Here is a 22,603-nt window from a genome sequence, read left to right on the forward strand (position 1 = left end):
AAGTCCTCTAGGCCTGAAGTTTTTGATACGGGAAGGGTTTTTTTTTTGTTTTTTTTTTTTTTTGCGGTACACGGGCCTCTCACTGCTATGGCCCCTCCCGCTGTGGAGCACAGGCTCCGGACGCACAGGCCCAGCGGCCATGGCTCACGGGCCCAGCCGCTCCGGGGAACGAACCCACCTCCCCTGCATCAGCAGGCGGACTCCCAACCACTGCGCCACCAGGGAAGCCCCCGGGAAGGTTTTTAACAATTTCGATTTAATAGATAAAGAGAAATTCCAATTTTTTATTTCTTTTTTTTTTTTTTTTTTTTTTTTTTGCGGTATGCGGGCCTCTCACTGTTGTGGCCTCTCCCGTTGCGGAGCACAGGCTCCGGATGCGCAGGCCCAGCGGCCATGGCTCACGGGCCCAGCCGCTCCGCGGCATATGGGATCCTCCCAGACCGGGGCACGAACCCGTATCCCCTGCATCGGCAGGCGGACTCTCAACCACTGCGCCACCAGGGAGGCCCCCCAATTTTTTATTTCTTGAGTGAGCTTTGGTAGTTTTACCTTTCAAGAAATTTGTCCATTTCATCTAAGTTGTTGAATTTATTGGCATAAAGTTAGTCATAATGTTCCCTTATTCCTTTAAGGTCTGTAGAATCTGTAGTGATGTTCTGTCTCTCTTTCCTGATACTGGTAATTTGTCTTTTTCTTTTTTTCTTTTCCTTGATAAGTTTGGCTATAGGTGTGTCAATTTTGATCTTTTCAATAAACAATGAGCTTTCAGTTCTACTGATTTTTTTTCTGTATTTTTCTCTTTTCTATTCATTGGTTTCTGTTTGCTTTGAATTTAACTTTCTGGTTTATTAAGGTAGTAGCTGAGGTCACAGATTTGAGACCTTTGTTTTCTGGTACAGGGTGTTTAGTGCTATAAACTTCCCCTTAAGTACTATTTTAGCTGTATCCCACAAATTTTGATACTTTTTGTTTTTATTTTCATTCAGTTCAAATGCTTTCTGATTTCCCTTTGATTTCTTGAGATGAGGTATTTAATGGCCCATTTATGTACTACTTAGAAGTGTGTTATTTAGTTTCTAAATATTCGGAGGGTTTCCAGATATCTTTCTATTCTTGATTTCTGTTTTAATTCCATTGTGATCAGAGAATATGCTTCTCTGATTCCTTTTAAATTTATTGAGACTTTTATGACCCAGAATATAGTCTATCTTGGTGAAGTTCAATGTACACTTGAAAAGTACATATTTTTCTGTTTTGGAATGGAGTGTTCTATATATAAATGTCAGTTAGGCCAAGTTGGTTGATAATGTTATTCAAGTCTTCTATATTCTTAATGATTTTCAGTCCACTTGATTTATCTAATACTATTGAGAGAGGGGTATTGACATCTTCAGCTATACTTACGGACTTGTCTATTTCCCTTGCAGTTCTATAACTTTTTGCTTCATGTATTTTTAAGCTGTTATTAGATGCATAACTCTTTAGAATTGTTACCTCCCTCCATGAATTGACCCTTTTATCATTACCAGGGATAAAGAAAATAATTTCATAATATTCTTTGCTGTGTAATCTATTTTGATTAAAATAGCCATTCCGGCTTTGAATCGTGTTATGATATATCTTTTTCCATCCTTCTGCTTTTAACCTATTTGTGTCTTTATATTTAAAATGTGTTTCTTGTAGGTGATATATAGTTGGGGCTTGCTTTTTAATACACTGACATTCTCTGTCTTTTATTTGGGGTGTTTAGACCATTTACATTTAATATGATTATTGCTATATCAGATAGGTTTAAATCTGACACCTTGCTACTTGTTTTCTTTAGTGGTTGCTTTAGGGTTTATAATGTACATTTTTAGCTTATAACAGTCTGCTTTCAAGTGATATTATTAAACCACCAGATAGAATGTAAGAACTTTAAAATAGTATACTTCCATTTCTCCCGTCCAGTCTTTATACGCATATACTTTACTTCTAGATAGGCTATAAATCTCATACTATGCTGTTAATATTTTTCTTCAAACAGTTAATTATCTTTTAAAGAGATGTAAATAATAAGAAAAAGATCTTATATACTTATCCAGAGTTACCATTCCTGGCGTTCTTCATTCCTTTGTTTAGATCAATATTTCCATCTGGTATCATTTTCCTTCTGCCTAAAAGATTTCCTATTTCCTGTAGTGCAGATCTGCTGGTGATTAATTCTTTCAGATTTTGTATATCTGGAAACTCTTTTAGGCTAAATTGCAGCAGGATCTGTAGGGCTTACTCAGTTTTTTTCTGTTTCTTAGGGATCACTGTCCTTTGTTGCCCAGTGCCCAAATGTTTTGAAAACCATTATTTCATAAATTTTATCTGTTTTGTTGTTGTTTCAGGCAGGAGGGTAAATCTGGACCTTCTTATCTCATCTTGGAAGCTGAAGTTCTAGCCAAGAATTAGAGAAAAGAAATAAAATTATAGGGGCAAGACTTTTCAGAATTGGCAAATAGCGAGCATGTGTTGAGAGGGAAGTGTATTTTCACCCACAAGCTGGGATTTCTTAGATGCATGAAAATGCCTCTGTACAAACAAGCAGTTAATTAGCAAGTAAAAATGCCTTTGGAAGCTTCTGGATGGGACATATCAAATCTGAAATGGTGACAATCATCTTTGAGGACTTTCCTTCGAATCCTGGTCCAGGCCCTCATGGTTCAGGGGCTCTGAGTCTGTTAACCTGGTCATGAGTGGGGCCAGAGCTGGCATGGCAGAAACAGCAGCAGGTGTGAAATGGCTTCCAGAAGGAAAAGCCAGGAAGAGGCCCAGGTTGGAGTTGAAGAAAAGGTTTTTAAAACGTTGCAGAGCACCTCCCCCCATACTGTCTGAATCGAGGTGCTCTTTAATTCTTCTATGTGGAAGGCTATCTTGTTCACAAAGCAGCTAAGTGTAGTAGGGAGCCTGATCCCACAAACTAGGTCCCCTGGTTGATTATTGTGGTTCTTTTCTATACTGTGTAAATTCAAACAGTTGTTTTCATCTGGCAGTTTTGAGCAGACAACATCCTGTATTTGTTTGCCTACACAGGATGTGAGTCAGTTAAGAAAAGAGAGAAAGTGAGGTACAGTGTGTCTTAGTCTGCTCAGGCTGCCCCGATGACAAAATGCCATAGACCGGGTTGCTTAAACAACAGAAATTAATTTTCTCACAGTTCTGGAGGCTGGAAAACCCAAGATCACAGTCCCAGCAGGGTTTGGTTTCTGATGAGAGCTCTCTTTCTGGCTTGCAGACAGCCACCTACTTGTGTGTCCTCACATGGCCTTTCTTTAACAGGTGTGGTGAATAGAGATCTCTCTCTCTCTTCCTTTTCTTATAAGGCCACCAATCCTGTTGAATTAGGAACCCACCCATATGACCTCATTTACCTCCTGAAAACCCTATCCAGATATCATCACATTGGCAATCAGACTTCGACATGGGAACTTGGGGTGGGGGTGGGGTGGGGGTGGGGAGGCCACAAACATTCAGTCCCTAACAGGGTGCATGGGATTCAGCAGCAGCCTAGGTACCTGTGTAACGTGTGTGACGTGGGTCTTCTGTCAGCCTCTCATTTCTGGGTACGTTGTGTCTATACCCCCCAGGCCCTGGTAGTAGCCCCTCTAGTCCATACCTCCAAACCAAAAGCTTTCAAAATTGGATTTGGAATCCAGTGTTTTGTTGAAATGAATAGAAGTGCTGGATGTATCTTACTGAACAGATTCCATGGGACAAGGGACAGATCTCCTGATAGACTTCGTATTGCTTGTCTCCAGATTCTTCTTTGTGGTCCGGTTGGTCCAAAGCTGCATGAACTTCTTGATGACAATGTATTTGTTCCACCAGAGTCACTGCAGGAAGTGGATGAGTTCCACCTCATTTTAGAGTATCAGGCAGGTAAGAGGAAATGAGTAAGTAATGGTGTAAACCTGGTCAGAGGGCTGTGTGTTGTCAGATGGCGGTATCACTGTGCTAGAAATTTATCTTTGTAAATTGGCAGGATCCTGTTCTTGCCTTACCAAAAGCTTCCCGGCCCCTGGTTCTGCTGAGTTGGTACTGACCATTGTCTCAAGGGAGAGTGATATAGAGTATTACAGCACTGAAGAAAATTCCCAGGTCTGCAAATGTAATTGATCTGAACCTAAGAGATATCAGGCTGTAGGAAAGCAAGCATCTTGAATAAAAATGAAAATGTGTTAAACACATATATATAAAGTTTTTCTTTATTACTAAGAAGAGAGAAGGGCAGGTAAAATCTGCTGAGTTCTGTGCTGGGTTCTGCCCTAGGCCTTTCTGGCCAGCTGTTCCAAGCTGCTTACGGTTAATACCAGGCCTCTGGCAAACTTCCTTTGAAGCATTTTATTTTCCCTTGGGTGCATAAGTGGAAGTGTTTTGTATATAACAACACATTTTATTTCCCATTACATAATGTTCCAATGTTTATAACTCCAAATCCACCCCATCCCACCCTACCCGCCCCGAGTAGATTTTATGTGTTATACAGACTACAGATCTGATTTCTGAGAGAATCCTAAATACCTGAACGTATTCTAATTTTGTTTATTTGATTCCGTGTATTTTCCCTGCTCAGAACTCAGACTCTTGAATTTCTGATTCAATACATTACTAATTCACGTTAAAGATTCAAGCATCTAAACAGACTAATTGGTGCCTTAAAGCAGTACTTGCTTAATATGCATCAGTGAACTGCTTCCAAGTCAGACAATTAAGAGAGCCTCACCTACCTACTAGAGTAATTTAATATAAGATACAAAATAGTGTATCTTAAAAATTATGCCTTCCACCAAGTACAAAAAAAATAATTGTTTCTTGTTTCTGGTTCTCTTTTGGGTGCTTACTAGAATGAGGGAATTAGGGAGGGCAGGGTCAGAAAATTAGAGACAAGATGTTGGAATGGGCAGTTCCCATTTGCACAGTTTTTGAGTTTCTCTCAGTGGGAAATCAGAATGATGGCTCTTACTGCCTGAAGGTAGTGGTATGGAGTGAGCTGCTCAAATGAAAGGCGTGAGCAAATCTGTTGACTGGAAAGATCTAGAAGAGCTGAAGGTATGCCTTTGAGGCGCTGCTGCTGCTGCCAGTTCCAGATTCATCTCACGTCCGCTCTGTTGGCGCTCACATCATGAACTTGGGACCTTTCTGGTCCCTGTGCCTGTCATTTTCCCTGGTGACTACAGAGTAGAGAGACTAGTTTCTTCACCAAGACTTTGCTGTTGTATTTGACAGCTGTGCCTTGTATGTGGTTCAGAAGACAGCACAACTTATCTTGAAAGGAGATTGTCTCCATCCTTGGGTTTACAAGCTTCTCATTTCAGTTTTTCTTTTCTATGCCTTATTTCTTAGTACAAAGCGGTGGCCTTCCACTCAACTTTATGTAAAGTTACATTTTCATCGGCCCCTGGAGGAAACCTAGTCTAGCAGCCCTCAGGTCAGCTCTCTTAACAGAAATCCATCCCCTGCTTCTCTCTAAATGAATAAATTCCCAGAGGGGATTTGTCAACTTTTTTTTCCTTCTCTCCTACCAGACCTTTCCAGAGAAGCTTATTTTCAGGCTTTGGGCTGGGGATCCAGTGAGTCACTGCATAGGTTTTGCTGACTTACTGACTGAAGGGCAAGATCATAAATTGAGAGAAGGGATCACTTAAGGGAATAAATTCAAAGCTTAGTGAGAAAAGAGGGGCGTTGAATATTATTACGGTCTCACCCTGTCTGTGTTTCAGTCATTTTGCTTTTCGGGCCACTCCATCAGTCAGTCCTGCGTCCTGTGGAAACTGCCAGCGAACAGCTCTCCACATATCCCTCCTTGTCTTTGCCTTGCGGAAGCCTGTTTATTTTTGCCTCTCTCACTTTTTCCCTGAGGAAATTAATTTGTTTTGAATGCCATGTGGCTCTTCTCTCCTAGGTTAAGTTAGTGCTTCTTCGCAGTTTCACTCTAAGTGGCAGTTCCAGGTCTCTCCTCGTGGAGAACACTCATGTTGTGTGTTTTTCCCATTGTACAGCGTCTTGTTAGTTGGGGAAGTATTCGTTTGGAAGTCATACCCGCATCTTTTGTGTCATGGACATTGGAGTCATCGTTTTGTTCTCTTCCTCGTGTGTTCTTTTGCTGATTCAGTCACGTGGCTATATGCCGGGTGCGATGTGAAGCAGTAGAAATATGATGATAGAAGAAGACACAGGCCCTACCCTCAGTCCACATTCCCTACAGGAGGTGGAGTCTTGAATAAATGGTTGCACAGTTATGTGCCAAGTCCTGTAATAAGGCCCAGTGGTAGCCCAGGGAAGGAGGTACTGTAATCCAGTCTGCTTGGAGGTGGAGGGTTCAGAAAAGCTTCCTAGGGAAGGCCGTCCCTGTGTTGGGTCTTCAGAGATGAAGCAGAGTTGGAAGGCTGCTGTCAGCTGTGTGGATCACCACTGGGTATTTTCTTTGGACAAATAATAAGGCATGGGCCAGGAGTTAAGAAAGGAACGTGGTGTTTTAACAAGTATAACCATTGCATCAGGTTTTAGGAAATAGGTGATGTTTTCTTTCCTGTTATACAAATGACCCATGTATGAAATGTTTTTCAGAGGAATGGATTCGGTAAAGGTGAACTCAGAGCAAAAGAAGGATGGGTTTTCCCCGCCTTGACACCTGCTCTAGAGTAAGCCCCACCCCTCCCCCCACGCGCACTCTGCAGGGAGACGGGGCTGCTGTTGGCAGAGGAAGCAGGAAGCAGGGCGCTGACCCGGGGGCCACATCAGCCGGCAGCGAGGAGACCCTTTGCTGGGGTGGCTGCCGTGGGGAAAAACTTTCTGAAGGAATACCCAGTAAATGATAAAACCAATGAAAGACTAGGCTTCAGCATATGGACTTTGATTTTGTAAATGGGACCAGTCCTTTGCGTGGAGGGAGAGCTGTGTAACCCTAGGTCATAAATCCTTGCCCCCCAGTCTCGGGCAGTGCGCCAGGCTGGGGGTGACTGCTCCTCCTGGTGCTCAGGGGACATGGCCTCCAAGGCACTGCCTCAGGCTGAGTTTTGAGATTTTCAAGACTTCAAGGAGAGGAATGTGGGATGCACATGGGATGGCACCGAGTGAACTTGGAGAGGCCTCTCCACCCCCCACTGCCCCCCTCCCCTAGGACTCGGGCACTGGCTCACTCCCCTCAAGTGCTTGGCAGCTGGGGGCTCTCAGTTGGTAGTTCCCCACCTGACTGCACATCCGAGTCTCCAGGGGTGGGGCCCTGCCACCTGCACATTAAAATCTAGGTTCCGCTGGAGATGCGGCCTCCTGGCCCGTGCCGAGAGGCACTCCTGTAGCTGCACACAGACTCCCAGCTCCTGCCCCCGCCCAAGACCCCACCGGGGAGGGTCTGGCCTCCCTCTGCTTGAATCAGATTAGTGAATGCTGAGTGGGCACTCTGTGCAGGGGACTGTGACTGGGCTGTGGGAATCAGAGACATACAGTGTTGAGGGGGGATGGGGCACAGACCTGCGAAAAGTGAAGTAATGATACAAGTTTGAATACTAGTTAACATAGTATAAGAGAGGACACAAAGCAAAGTGATGAGTCACCAAACCATGTAAAGGAGAATCTCTGGGTCCTCAAAGCAGTGAGAGTACACCTCAGGCTGGAGCAGTTGGCATCCCTTTCAGGAGGTAGTAACACTTGAACTTAGTCTTTTATTCATTATTCATTATTCCAGAGCAGCTCGCTCACGGGAGGCTAGAGCAGCCAGATACTCTTAGCTTCCGGATCAAGTGCCCAGGAACCACCAGTGGGCGGCAGGGAGGAGGAGGTACAGTCATTCCAGCCTCCTTAGGTCCCAGCTAAATGAAAGGTGCTGGGGCGTTACTGTGAGGTGGAAGGTGCTTTGGGAAAGGCAGCATGTCCTACGTTCGGGGACCCGCATGGTGCCCACTGTGCACCGGTGTTTGGAAGTTGTGCTCTGCGACTGGGAGGGACACGGGCGTCCTGTGTTTGGACAGGAGAGCTTCCCTGGGACTCGAGGGGAGCTACTTGCCAGCTCCTTGACAAAGGCACACAGCACCCGTGCTGTGTTTCTGTGTTTTTGTGGGGCTGGGGTTGGGGTTTTGGGTTTGTTTCTTTCTGACCACCATCCTCCTGGCTGCAGCACCATGCTTCCCTTAGGCCATGGCAGCCGGGGTCCACTCAGCCAGAGGCCAGCCTGCCCAGAGCCAAGGCTCCAGTGAGGCCCCCGCCAGCCCCCGCACAGCTAGGAGACTTAAAGCCTCTTCCTTTTCTTCCCATTGTGTTGACTGGGCTTTTCTAGGGGAGGAGTGGGGCCAGTTAAAAGCTCCCCATGCCAACCGATTCATCTTCTCCCACGACCTCTCCAACGGGGCCATGAATATGCTGGAGGTGTTTGTGTCTAGCCTGGAGGAGTTTCAGCCAGACCTGGTGGTCCTCTCTGGATTGCACATGATGGAGGGACAAAGCAAGGAGTTCCAGAGGAAGAGACTCTTGGAGGTAATGGCACTGTTACGGAATTTCACAGATCGCAGCTAGTGTTTTCCTTCAGGTCCCTGCCTCTCCCAGCCTCTGCAGCTTGCGCTGCCTTGCCCTGGGTCCTGGCCTCCCGGGACGTGTCGTGGCAGCCGAGAAGCCTGCCTCCCGCTCCAGCGAGGCTCCTCATGGGGTTCTCTCAGGCACGGGCAGCATCTTGAGTAGGACAGATCAGAACATCGTCTTGCCTGAGCCTCTGCTTCCTGTGCTAAACTGAACGTGGCTGCAGACTGCAGTGTTTGTAGTTTGTGTTCTTTGTGTTTTCTGTATCATCTCATTCACATCAGCTGTGCTGCAGACTCACACAGCAGTTGAAGCTGACTGCTCGGTTTGGGTCCCCAGGAAGAGGCTGGCTGCGCGAACGTGCAGGGGCGGTTCCTTGTGCGCTCTGAGTCCTTAACCCCAGTGCCTCTCTGCAGAGCCTGGTTTTCCCTGTTGGGAAAAGCCTCCCTTGTCCACAGTGTCTGTGGCCGCCCACGTGGCCGGGAGCTTTCATGAGGATGCACTGCCTCTCGGGACCTGTTCCTTCCCTCTTGCCTGACTTCCTTCTGTTTCTGACGGCAGTGCTCTCCTCTTGCCTCTGCAGGTCATGACCTCCATTTCTGACATCCCCACGGGTATTCCAGTTCACCTGGAGCTGGCCAGCATGACCAACAGGGAGCTCATGAGCAGCATTGTGCATCAGGTAACCCACGGGCAGCACGGCGGGGCGGGGGGGTCACTGAGGTGTGGGTGTTGTCTCACTCAGACCTGGGTCCATGAGATCCAAGTCCAGGAGCCAGGACTGTGCTGGAACAGGATCTCCTACTAGATTAGGAGTATGGCGGTGTTACTGATGGGCTCTTGGGGCGTGTTTCTCTTTCTGGAATGGGGAAGTTGGAAGTGAATGCCTTTTGCAGCAAAACTCAGCGGAGAAAACTGAAAGCCCAACTTGGGTGCTTTCAGTTGAACTTCAAGAAGTTCAGAGAAAGAAAGTTTGGGGGGGCGCTTCACTCCCTCACCATCAGGCCCTGAGGTGTTCAGCCTTTCGACAGTAGCGATGACCGGATAAATCCAAGAGTGTGATGCTTAAGAGCACAGACTTTGGAAACCAGGGTTGGAATGCCAGCTTTGCCACTCGCTAGCTTTGTGAACTTAGGTTAGTTAACCTTTCATTTCTTGTCATTTAACCTCTTTAATGGGTAATACATTTCATGTGGTTCAAAACTCAAAAAATATTAAAAGATATACAATGAAGTCTCGCTTCCTCCTGCCCCCTGTATCCACTGTTAGTAACCTCTTTACTAGTTTCACCTGCTCCCTCCAGAGTTATTGTGTACGTATATAAGCAAATATGGGAATATAGCCTTATTTTTCCATCCCTTTTTACCTCCAAAGATAGCATAGCATACTGCATACACTGTTGTACACTTTGCTTTTTTTCACTGGATGCGTTTTGGAGATCTCCTCTTTGTCATCACTTGGTTAGAAGAAGCGTGTGGTGCATCCAGTGTCTTTAACTCCAACCAAAGCTGGGCATTTGGTGGTCTGCCCTTTGCTGTCCCATACAGTGCTTCGGCAAGTAACTTTGTATGTGAGTTTATTTTGCCCATGAGCAGGTACATGTGTATGATAAGTTCTCAGAAGTAGAATTGCTAGATTGGGGCACAAAAAGCATTTGTAAGTTTGATATTGCAGAATTCTCGTCCATGAGCACTGTACCAGTTTACTTCCACTAGAATTCTCTACAAGTGCTTGTTTCCTCATATCCTTGCCACTGGAATGTGATTAAAAACATGCTTTCTTACCAATCTGACGGGTAAAAAGTGGTATTTCAGAATAATCTTTTTTAAATAGACTACGTTTAGGGCAGTTTTAGGCTCACAGCACAGGTGAGCAGAATGTAGAGCCCCATGTAGCCCCTGCCCTCCACACCCAGAGCCTCCCCCATCAACATCCCCTGCCCCAGAGTGGGGCATTTGCAACAGTCAGTGAGCCTACATTCACATGTCATCATCACACAAAGTCCATCGTTTACATTAGGGTTCACTCCTGGTGTTTTTCAGTATCTTTTTTTTTTTCTTTTTTACTTTTTGGCTGCAACTTGCAGCATGTGGGGTCTTAGTTCCCTGATCAGGGATCGAACCCGCACCCCCTGCAGTGGAAACGCGGAGTCTTAACCACTAGACTGCCAGGGAAGTCCCATTTGGTATAATTTTTATTCTCATATTTCTCTTTTTGAGGTTATTTTTTCACTTCTTTAAAAAGCCATTTTTATTTCATTTTCTGTGTAACTTTCTACTTAACCTTTCTAAGCCTCAGTCCCCTTAACTGTAAGATGGAGGCAATCCCTCCTTCCCTCAGAGCGTTACAGTAAGAAGTGAATGAAATAGAGCCAGTAGCTCAATGTCTAACACAGAACATGCAGTAAACGGAAGTGGTGTTACATTAGCAAAGGGACAGGCCCTTGATTTTTTTTTTTTTTGCCACACCGCACAGCTCGCGGGATCTTAGTTCCCCAACCAGGGATTGAACCCACACCCTCAGCAGTGAAAGTGCGGGGTCCTAAACACTGGACCACCAGGGAATTCCCAGGCCCTTGATTTTTAAAAAAATATATACACGTGCACACACACCCCTGCATACCCACAGGGCTCATCTCTCTTGCACAAACATTCACCTTATTCAGGTCCCTGGCTCTAAGGAAGGAAGTGCTAAGTAAGAAGGATAGCAAGGTGGACATAGTGGTACCCCTCAAGATAGAAAACCATGGCTCTTGTTTGGTGCCCTTTCACACACAGTGTTATTACTAAATTCAGTCTTCCTAACCCACACCTGCCTAGAAAGCTTAGATCAGACGTGAAGCCACTCTCCTTGCTTCTTGGTGTTGTGTGTGAGGAACCCTTACAACCCTGCCTGTGGGCTTCTCCACTGTACTGGTGTGACACCTGCTGACATACGGGAACCGAGAGTCAGTCCTCATCGGTGGTGAGAGCCTCTGCTGTGTGTGCAGAGGCAAAAACTGGGCACCGTGGAAAGCAATACAGAGCGTACCCCTCTGCCTTTGTCTTCCAGCATATAAACAGAAGACTGGCTCTAATACAGAGTTACTGCAACTTTCCAGTTGACCGCAAGTGATGATGAGCATGGAGATAGAGGTGTAATAGCCAAAATAGGGACCTTGATCTGTCACTTCCCCCCGCAGACTTCAGGAGCAGGGAGTCTTGTAAAGAAGAAAGCTGCTGGTCCTACCTGCCTTCCCTGACATTAGTCGTCGGCTGTGTCCTAGGATACTTAGGAGCTAGATGTCCATCAGAAAAAGACCCGCATTCTGTTTCTGTTAGCAGGTCTTTTCTGGCGTGACTTCCCTTGGGCTGAACGAACAGGAGCTGTTGTTTCTAAGCCAGTCGGCCTCTGGACCTCACTCTTCCCTCTCTTCCTGGACTGGTGTTCCTGATGTGGGCGTGGTCAGCGACATCCTCTTTTGGATCTTGAAGGAACATGGGAAGAGTGAAAGCAGAGCCTCAGACCTCACCAGGATCCACTTCCACACGCTGGCCTACCACATCCTGGCAACTGTGGATGGACACTGGGCCAACCAGCTGGCGGCCGTGGCTGCAGGAGCTCGCGTGGCCGGGACCCAGGCCTGCGCAACAGAAACCATAGACACCCGCCGAGTGTCTCTGAAGGCGCCCCGCGAGTTCATGACCTCCCGTTCGGCGGCTGGCTCCAGGGTCATGTTAAACCCAAACGAGCCAGTGGTCGAATGGCACAGGGAGGGAGTGTCCTTCCACTTCACACCAGTGTTGGTGTGTAAAGATCCTGTTCGAACTGTGGGCCTCGGAGATGCCATTTCAGCCGAAGGACTCTTCTATTCAGAAGTACACCCTCACTAGTAGGAAGATTGTTGTGAGTCATTTTTCTGAAGGAGGAAAACTAGCCAACCTAAGAATGACAGGAATTAAGTGGTTTGGGAAACAGGATTGAGAGTGTCAAAACCCTTTCTAGATCTAGTTGAAAGACAGCCAAAGAAACAACAGCAGATTAAACTGTACCAGATACATTCCAGCCAGTTGACCATTACACAGAAACATTTCAGGTTTTAATCAAAATTCAGCTATTTACTAACGAGACTGGATTTTTCTTCTTGTTTTTTGTTGTTTGTCTTTTTTATGTTGTGTGTTACAGGGGTGAAAACTTGATTCCCAGATCCCCTCTTCAAGTATTTTAGGCCTGACTTCTTTACCCACGAGAGCATGTCGGTTTGGAGAAAGCACTCCTCCTTGCCCACCTCGGGAGTGCGTGCTCCCTCACCCGCTCCCCTGTCTCTGGTAAAGTGCAGTGTGAGTTCTCGCGTTCTCTCAGCTCAGCGCCCATGGCAGGATCATGATTTCCATTCAGTGTTCTAATGAAAAAATTGAATGAGCACACCTTCTCAGTCTTCTGCTCTCAAACTTAGGACAGAGCCACAAGTAAGGACAAAATAGGCCCTCCTGTGCTTCAGAGACACAGCAGAGGCTGGGAGCCTCGTGGTTCCCTTGAGGGAGCTAGTCACTCTGCAGTTGAGGAGCCTGGCTGGCTTGCAGGGTGGGGCTGTGAGCTGAAGGGCTGTGCCTGGGCCCAACCTCATCGCCCAGCTCTGGACGTTCTTTCTGCAGTAGAAGACTGATCTATGTTCTTTCTGATCCTTGAAGGCATCTTACAACTGGAATATGCTTCTGGGTGTATAACAGATCATGTGTGTTTTACATTGACACATCACATCCATTAAAGAGTTTGACCTCATAAGAGTCCCAGGATCATGAATAAATTTGTCACGTTATGTATTTATTTTTTATAAATCAAGGAGACTTCAGCGTGCTTTTAAATATTAAAAACAATTTACATTTCAGGAATCCGAAGTCTGTTTGTGATTGATTTCATTTCTACGACGACTCTGGAGCCATAAATCATTTTGATCTTGACTTGTGACTTACATGTTCCTCTGCTTTTGAGGTGTTTGATTATCTTGTCTTCCCCATCACTAGGTTAGGCAGCCCCTCACACTGAGTCTGAGCTGTAGGTCTGTCTTCTGGTTTAAAGTGACAGAAGAGGGACTTCCCTGGCAGTCCAGTGGTTAAGACTCCATGCTTCCAATGCAGGGGCACGAGGTTTGATCCCTGGTCTGGGAACTAAGATCCCACATGCTGTGCGGTGCAGCCAAAAAAATTAAAATTAAAAAAATAAAGTGACAGAAGATACTAGTATCAAGTACTTGAGCCAGTATGACCCAGCAGTTGGAAAGAGTGTGGTGAGCCTTCTCAGTATGTTCAAAGAGCAGTATAGACACGTGCCAGCTGGTGGCAGGCCAGCTTAGGTCACAGGTAATCATTCACGCTGGGCTCACAGCAGCAGCTTCTGGAATCTCAAAGCTACCTCAAGTTCTCCATTTATGACCTTCCCCCCTGCCTTGCATGAGAAGGAAAGGCTTGATTACTCCTTCAAAGACAAGCCTAGAGAATTATGCAGCTTGAAATTCAAAGCAAGTAGCTTATTAAGAAAATCTGGCTGTTACCTCATCAGTCTGCCTTGAAGCTCAAAAATAATTAAACCACTTCCTAGTCTATTTTTAGAAAAGCTTAAGTGAGAAGAGATTTCTATTTTCCCAAGAAGAGTTAGAATAACTCATCACTTACGTTCTAAACCTAAGCAGCAGTGTTCTCCATGTGACCTTTTTCTTACAGGCAGCCCCTGTCCTTAGCATATTCTCAACATTTCTCCAGTTTTCACTGGTGATGTTGAGGAAGGCGTTCAGGAGACGGCAGCATGTACCTCAGAGCAGTGTTTTTCAAAAGGTGGGTTTTGAACGATTAATCATTACTAAATCAACTTGGTGTTTATAGAAAGTATCAAAATGCATCATACATTATGGGGATAATTATTTTAAGTAATGTTTTGTAAAACTTTATTCCTGAATGTGTGTGTGTAGATATGAATATACACGCATCCCTCTGTGAACATCCCACCTTGTTGAGAAGTAGGCTAAGCTTTGGAAGTAAGATTAACTGGGCTGTATCACCCAGGACAGACAGGTGGAGCCAGAAGTGAGTTGGAAAGGCAGGAGAAACAAGAGGTGGAGCTTCAGGCCCCTTTGCTTTGAACTATATTTTACAGAGATTTCCATGTATGATTTTATATGAAGAAGAAAAGCTTGAAAATCCCCTGGACTGGAAAGGGTGCCCGGTGAAAAATGATCCTTCCTAAAAATGTTCTAACACTCACTTTTGCATTCCCTTGAAATTGATTTAACACCCAGGGAAAAGCTGCAGCACACAAAACACTGTCAGGAGATAAGAATTCAGCCAAAAATCAGTAATATTTATTGCGCAGATTCAGTTTGCATTTTATTCTCTTACTCTGCCAAGTTTGAGTGGGGCAGAGGTAATCATCAGCAGAAGAAATCCAAATTCTGTGCAGGGTTTGAGGTGGTGAGTATCGTATGACATTGGACAAGGTACCTTTCCTGAGCCTCATTTTTCCTCATTTGTAAAATGGGGCTAGTAATGGTCCTTACCTTCGTAGGGTTCCTAATTAAAGAGGAATGCAGAGCAAAGTATTAGTATGTGGCATGTGTATAAAAGTTTAATAATTGTCAGTTACTGTTACTAAACTGAACAGGCAATTTTCTGGGTCTCTTTAGGACTCCTGAAAATCATTGAAAAGCTACCACAATGATAATTTAACATTTTATTTTTGGGTCTTTTTTTAGGTAAAGATTTTCAAACAGTGAAACTACAAATTTTAAGTCCATTTGGTAAGTTTTGAGAAATGTATATACCTATCTAACCCAAGTGCCTATCCAGATACAGAATGTTTCCATCATCTCAGATAGGTCCCTCAGGCTACTTCCAAGTTATCCTCAGCCTCACCCTCAACCCCAGCCCCCTGAAGCACCCACTATAATCTTTTTCACCATAAATTAGTTTTGCCTGTTCTGGAACTTCATAGAAATAGAATCATAACAGTATTTAGTCCTTTTGTATAAAGCTCTTTAGTTTTATTTTTTTGTTTCCTCACTGATTTTTAAAAAAATTCTTATTGAAATACAGTTGATTTACAATGTTGTGTTCATTTCAGGTATACAGCAGAGTGATACATTCTCTTCCATCATAGGTTATTACAGAATACTGAGTGGAGTTCCCTGTGCTATACAGTAAGTCCTTGTTGATTATCTATTTTATATTTAGTAGTGTGTATATTTTAATCCCAAACTCCTAATTTATCTCCCCCCTTCCCCTTTGGTAACCATAAGTTTGTTTTCTATGTCTGTGAGTCTTTCTGTTTTGTAAATAAGTTCATTTGTATCATTTTTTTAGATTCCCCATATAAGCAGTATCATATATTTGTCTTTGTCTAGCTTGCTTCACTTAGTATGATAATCTCTAGGTCCATCCATATTGCTGCAAATGGCATTATTTCATTCTTTTTAATGGCTGAGTAATATTCCATTGTGTATATGTACCACATCTTCATTATCCATTCATCTGTCAATGGACATTTAGGTTGCTTCCATATCTTGGCTATTGTAAATCATGCTGCAGTGAATACTGAGGTGCATGTACCTTTTCAAATTATGGTTTTCTCTGGATATATGTCCAGGAGTGGGATTGCAGGATCATATATGGTAGCTCTACTTTTAGTTTTTTAAGGAACCTCCATACTGTTCTCCATAGTGGCTGTACCAATTTACATTCCCACCAACAGTGTAGGAAGGTTCCTTTTTCTGCACACCCTCTCCAGCATTTGTTATTTGTAGACTTTTTGATTTTGGCCATTCTGACTGTTGTGAGGTGATACCTCATTGTAGTTTTGATTTGAATTTCTCTAATTAGCGATGTTGAGCATCTTTTCACATGCCTTTTGGCCATCTGTATGTCTTGTTTGGAAAAATGTCTTTTTAGATCTTCTGCCCATTTTTTCATTGGTTTGTTTGGGGTTTTTTTTTGATATTGAGCTGTTATGAGATGTTTGTATATTTTGGAAATTAACCCCTTGTCAGTGCATCATTTGCAAATACTTTCTCCCATCCTTTGCTGTGCGGAAGCTTTTAAGTTTAATTAGGTCCCATTTGTTTATTTTTGTTTTTATTTCCATTACTGTAGGAGACAGATCCAAAAAGATATTGCTGCAATTTATGTCGAAGAGTGTTCTGCTTGTTTTCCTCTAGGAGTTTTATAGTATCCAGTCTTACATTTAGGTCTTTAATCCATTTTGAGTTTATTTTTGTTTGTGTTAGAGAATGTTCTAATTTCACTCTTTCACATGTAGCTGTCCAGTTTTCCCAGCACCACTTGTTGAAGAGACTGTCTTTTCTCCATTGTATATTCTTGCCTCCTTTGTCGTAGATTAATTGACTATAAGTGCATGGGTTTATTTCTGGGCCTTCTATCCTGGTCCATTGATCTATATTTATGTTTTTGTGCCAATACCATACTGTTTTAATTACTGTAGCTGTAAAAACCCTTTTCGTTCAGCATAATGTTTTTGAGATTATGTTGTTGCATGTAGTTTGTTGCTTTTTGTGGCTAAATAGTATTCCACTGTGAATACAGTGTTTCCGTTTGGGGCTTTTATGAATAATGTTATCGACAAGTCTGTGTGGGCATTTTCCTTCCTCTTGGGTAAAAATACATGGGAGTAGAATTGCTGGGATGAATGTATATCATGAGATAAGTGACAGACCTTTCTCCAAAGTGGATGGCCCGTTTTACACTCCCACCAATGATGCATGACAGTTCTGGTTGCTTCTTGTTCGTGCCAGTATATAGAGTTGTCAGTGTTTAACTTTAGCCGTTTTGATGTGTACATAGTGGTATTTCATTGTGGTTTTATTTTGCATTTCCTTGATGATGGACAATGAGCACGTTTTCACATGCTTACTGGCCATTCATATATCTTTGTGAGGTGCCCAAATTTTTTGCCCATTTTTTTTCATTTGGTTTGTGTATGTTGTTGTTTGGGTTATTAGTTTTTTTATTATTGAGTTGTAGGAGTTTTTTATATTTTCTGGATATAAGTCCTTTGTCAGATGTATCTTGTGAATATATTCTCCTTGAATATATTCTCAATCTGTAGATTGATTTTCATTTTCTTCATGGCATAATGGGAAGTTCTTGATCCTGTTTTTTTTTAATTTTTGTAGGACTGGATTTAATAGAATTCACTGGTGAAATCATCTGAGCCAAGAGTTTGTTTAGGGTAGCTTTTGATTTATAGATTCAATTCCTTTGATAGGACCTATGAAGCCTTTACATTTCATCTTGTTTCAGTTTGGGTATGTTGCATTTTTCAAAGATTTTGTATATTGCATCCAAGTTGTTTTATTGTCATAAAATTTTTCATAACATTCCTTTATCTTTTCCATGTCATATAGGACCTGTAATGCTATCCCCTTTCATTCCTGATATTGGTAATTTGTCTCCTCTTTTTTCCCCTTCATCAGTTTAGCCAGGGATTTGTCAATTTTTGTGCGTGTGTTTTTTCATAGAACTTTTGGCTTCTTAGATTTTTCTTTAATATTTTCTGTACTTTGGGTTTATTTTGCTCTTTTTTTAGCTTAAGGTAGAAACCTTTATCAGTGATTTTCTACCTTTCATTTGTTCTAATAGAAGCATTTATAGCTCTAAGTTTCCTTGTAAGCATAGCTCTTAACTGAACCCTACAAATTTTGTTTTCATTATTCAGTTCAAAATATTTTCTAATTTCTCTTTTGATTTCTTCCTTATTATAAGTATGTGTGTTTAATTTCCAAATATGTAGGTTTTCTAGATATCATTATTAATTTCTAATACAATTTCACTGTGTATAGAGAACATATTCTGTAAATTTCAATCTGTTGACTTTTGAGACTTATTTTATGGCCCAGTATTTGGTCTGTCTTGCTAAATGTATTATGTGCACTTGCAAAGAATGTATTTTCTACAGTTACTGCTTGTAGTGTTCTATAAATGTCAACAGAAATTGACAAACTGGCCAATATGTCCTTTTACACTTTTTGTCTAATTAATTCTATCAATTGCTGAAAGAAAAAGTGCTAACATATCCAACTATGATCGTGGATTTAATTCTATCAATTTTTACTTGATGTACTGTGAAGTAATGTTAGTTGAGTACATATTTCTGATTTTCTACTGAATTGACTGTTTATCATTATGAAATGCCCCCCTTTATTTCTGGTAACACCCCTTGTTTTGAAGTCTACTTTATCTAACATTAGTATAGTACTAGGCTTTTTTATCCTTTCTGTGCTTTTTAACTGAACTGTTTAGTTCACTTACATTTTTAAGTCTAATTACATTTTAATGTAATTATTGATATGACTGGATTTACATTTAACATTTTGCTATTTATTTTCTCCTTGTTCCATCTGGTTTTTTACCCCCCTCTCTACTGTCTTTTTATTGGGTTGGCCAAAAAGTTCCTTTGGTTTTTAAGTAAAAAGATGCATTTTTCATTTTCACCAAGAACTTCATTGAACAACATAGTCACCGTTTTCTTCCACTACCTTCTGCCATTTTTCAGGCAAGTTCATAATTCCATCTTCCCAAAACTTTTTATCTTTTTGAGTAAAGAATTGTTCCAGGTGCCTTTTACAGTCTTCCAGGGAACTGAAATTTCTTCCATTAAGAGAATTTTGTAAAGACCAGAGTAAATGGAAATCCGAAGGTGCAATGTCTGGTGAACACGGCAGATGAATCAGAACTTCCCAGCCAAGCTGTAACAGTTTTTGCCTGGTCATCAAAGAAACATGCAGTCCTTGCGTTATCCTGATGAAAGATTATGCATTTTCTGTTGACTAATTCTGGATGCTCTTTGTTGAGTGCTTTCAGTTGGTCTAACTGGGAGCAGTACTTGGGATTAATCGCTTGGTTTTCTGGAAGGAGCTCGTAATAGAGGACTCCCTTCCAATCCCACCATATACACATCACCTTCTTTGGATGAAGACCGGCCTTCGGTGTGGTTGGTGGTGGTTCATTTCGCTTGCCCCACGGTCTCTTCCATTCCACATTATTGTACAGTATCCACTTTTCATCACCCTGTCACGATTTGTTTTAAAAGCAGAACGTTTTCGTTATGTTGAAGTAGGGAATTGCATGCAGAAATACGGTCCAGAAGGTTTTTTTCGCTTAATTTACGTGGAACCCAAACATCAAAGCGATGAACATAACCAAGCTGGTGCAAATGATTTTCAGTGCTTGATTTGGATATTTTGAGTATGTTGGCTATCTCCTGCATGGTATAATGTTGATTGTTCTCAATGAATGTCTCAAGTTTGTTCACTATCAACTTCAACTGGTCTACCCAACCATGGAGCATCCTCCAGCAAGAAATCTCCAGCACGAAACTTTGCAAACCACTTTTGACGTTTCATCAGTCACAGCACCTTCTCCATACTCTGCACAAACCTTTTTTTTGGCGTATCATCACTTGCGTTTTTACCTTTCTCAAAATAACAAGCATAATATGCCAAAAAATGCTTTTTTTCTTCCATCTTCTATATTAAAATGGCTACACAGAAAATTCACCAATTTTGGTAAGTTTTTTTTACATGCGTGCCAATATGACAGCTGTCACAATACAATCTAACAAAATTGTTTTGAATGAAGTTAAAGACAACTAAGGGCTACTAGAGCCGTGTTACAGAAAAAAAAAAAAAAACTTTTTGGCCAACCCAATAGCTATCCTTCTTTGCATCTTTTTAATGGTTACTCTAGGGATTATAATATACAGCCTTAACTTTTCACAAACTATTTGGGATTAGTTTTGTACCATATCATGTGAAATATAAAAACTTTTCAACCATAAGTTTCCATATACCCCCTTGTCCTTTAGTTATACATATTAAACCTCACATATACTGTTATAATTTTTACTTGGAACAGTTATGTGTATTTTTTAAAAATTAAACCAAGATAGTATTTTACATTTACCCACTGGTTTATATTTGTTGCCTGTGGGAGGATTGGTCCATTGTGAGCTACTCTCTATTATCAGACAATAGGGATTTTTCCTTAAGAACAAAATGATCATTCTAATCATACATTCCAAAATTTTACTAATATTATTCAGTAAGAAGAACACTTTTCCCATTGCTAGTTCATGCTTCCACTTTCTTGCCTCTAATTTGAGCCATCTAAAACCATGTCTGTATCTGTAACTGTGTACTTGGTCTCATTTTTCTAATTGTCATGTAATTTTCCTGTGATGACATGAGCAACTCCCATACTAGGAATTAGAATAGCTCCTTTCTCAACAGAGTGAATGAGAGACTGCAAATCCACAAGCCCCAAAGATTGGGCAGGTACAAGGTTCTTTTAAAAAGTTTTTATTGTGATCCCTCATTTTTATACCTGAATAACTTTGCCCAAAAGGATGATACATAATCTTTATTCTGAAAAGTATATATAGATATAGATAATGTATTGATAACATCTGGTCAATGGTATCATTGATTATCAAATAAAAATTCCTCAGTTAAGCAGCTCTTCCTTTTTTTTAAAATCCCTGGTGCTGATACCAGACCAGCCCTTTATCTCTACTTTTCATACTGACATGATCTGGCTCTACACTCTGACTTCTCAAGAACAAGTTATAGGGACTTGTTCTGGATGCTCTTGGGCAGGTGCAGCTGGGATACTCACTCAGTAGTCTGGGCCTCAATTTAAAGAGCTTGTTTCATTTTTTTTTTCTTTTAGACTATTAGAGCTGGATTATTAATCAAAGATTTGTATTTGCTTCAGTGGCTGATATATACCACATAGCCCAAGGATCAGCTCAGCTAAGACAAGGCTTCGTCATGACAGGACTGCTGCGCAGAGGTCTGTCTGAGACTTTCCTTCCACAAAGGAAGGGGTCAGCCAGCCAAGAGATAAAGTCCTTTCCAACACAGATAGCATCACATGCCCTGCTGGCTCTTGGAACTACATACATAGAGCCGAAGCCTTGCTCTCAATTCTTCGGGAACCTGTCTGGGCCATCTTCTCGCTCGTCCCCGGCTGATGGGGGCAGCAGGGGCTGCACAGGCCTCAGGCTCCTCGTGATCATCGTAACACGTTCTGTGTTCCAGCTCATGATGCCCAGGGAATGTGCTGGCCTCCATGCTGCCTGTGTCACGGGACCTTTCCTAATCTGGAACATCCTCGCCAAAGAAACCCCAACGCTCGGCTCATCCTACACCTATTTTTCTCTTATTTGTGCTGGTGCTTCAGTTGGTTGTGCTTCCACAGTGGGCTCTGGCTCCAGAGGAAGAGACGGTGGCTTTGTGAGCTGGGATGTTCCTCCGACACCTAGGAACAAAACAAACAGCTTGAATTCTCAGTTCCATGGTTCCAGAAGAAATCAATATTTTCACTGTCAAGTTTCAAGAAGAAATCCCATATTTTCTTTTTTTTTAATTAGTTTCTGCTTTATAACAAAGTGAATCAGTTATACATATACATCTGTTCCCATATCCCTTCCCTCTTGCGTCTCCCTCCCTCCCACCCTCCCTATCCCACCTCTTCAGTCGGTCACAAAGCACCGAGCTGATCTCCCCGTGCTATGCGGCTGCTTCCCACTAGCTATCTACCTTACGTTTGGTAGTGTATATATGTCCATGCCTCTCTCTCGCTTTGTCACAGCTTTCCCTTCCCCCTCCCCATATCCTCAAGTCCATTCTCAAGTAGGTCTGTGTCTTTATTCCTGTTTTACCCCTAGGTTCTTCATGACATTTTCTTTTTCTTAAATTCCATATATATGTGTTAGCATACGGTATTTGTCTTTCTGACTTACTTCACTCTGTATGACAGACCCTAGGTCTATCCACCTCATTACAAATAGCTCAATTTCGTTTCCTTTTATGGCTGAGTAATATTCCACTGTATATATGTGCCACATCTTTATCCATTCATCCGACGATGGACACTTAGGTTGTTTCCATCTCCGGGCTATTGTGAACAGAGCTGCAATGAACATTTTGGTACATGTCTATTTTTGAATTATGGTTTTCTCAGGGTATATGCCTAGTAGTGGGATTGCTGGGTCATATGGTAGTCCTATTTGTAGTTTTTTAAGG

At 42.5% G+C, this 22,603-nt stretch overlaps 2 protein-coding genes and 1 long non-coding RNA gene across 9 annotated transcripts in view; 2 read left to right on the plus strand and 1 right to left on the minus strand.

The window, feature by feature from the left end:
• Window positions 1-13,406, plus strand: part of ADPGK (ADP dependent glucokinase) — a 183,625-nt gene extending 170,219 nt beyond the window's left edge. For 3 of the 5 annotated variants that reach the window (XM_060097060.1, XM_060097059.1, XM_060097056.1), the window contains 4 exons: window positions 3,786-3,906; window positions 8,300-8,496; window positions 9,119-9,217; window positions 11,856-13,406. In XM_060097060.1, coding sequence (XP_059953043.1) covers window positions 8,374-8,496; window positions 9,119-9,217; window positions 11,856-12,407 — 774 coding nt within the window. In that variant the 5' untranslated portion in view covers window positions 3,786-3,906; window positions 8,300-8,373 and the 3' untranslated portion in view covers window positions 12,408-13,406. The remainder of the gene's footprint in view (window positions 1-3,785; window positions 3,907-8,299; window positions 8,497-9,118; window positions 9,218-11,855) is intronic. The other 2 variants (XM_060097057.1, XM_060097058.1) reach the window with 2 other exon arrangements.
• An 831-nt stretch (window positions 13,407-14,237) lies between these two features.
• LOC132488647 (uncharacterized) lies at window positions 14,238-21,953 on the plus strand. Of its 2 annotated transcripts, none has more exons than XR_009531794.1 (4): window positions 14,238-14,345; window positions 15,260-15,304; window positions 15,628-15,703; window positions 21,246-21,953. It is a non-coding gene; the product is annotated as an uncharacterized LOC132488647 (long non-coding RNA). The 2 variants fall into 2 exon arrangements; XR_009531793.1 differs by having other exon boundaries at window positions 21,291-21,953.
• BBS4 (Bardet-Biedl syndrome 4) overlaps window positions 20,894-22,603 on the minus strand; it is a 60,994-nt gene continuing 59,284 nt past the window's right edge. For both annotated transcript variants that reach the window (XM_060097055.1, XM_060097054.1), the window contains one exon: window positions 20,894-21,836. In XM_060097055.1, coding sequence (XP_059953038.1) covers window positions 21,738-21,836 — 99 coding nt within the window. In that variant the 3' untranslated portion in view covers window positions 20,894-21,737. The remainder of the gene's footprint in view (window positions 21,837-22,603) is intronic.

Source organism: Mesoplodon densirostris, chromosome 4 (assembly GCF_025265405.1).
Source record: "Mesoplodon densirostris isolate mMesDen1 chromosome 4, mMesDen1 primary haplotype, whole genome shotgun sequence".
Taxonomy (NCBI): domain Eukaryota; kingdom Metazoa; phylum Chordata; class Mammalia; order Artiodactyla; family Ziphiidae; genus Mesoplodon; species Mesoplodon densirostris.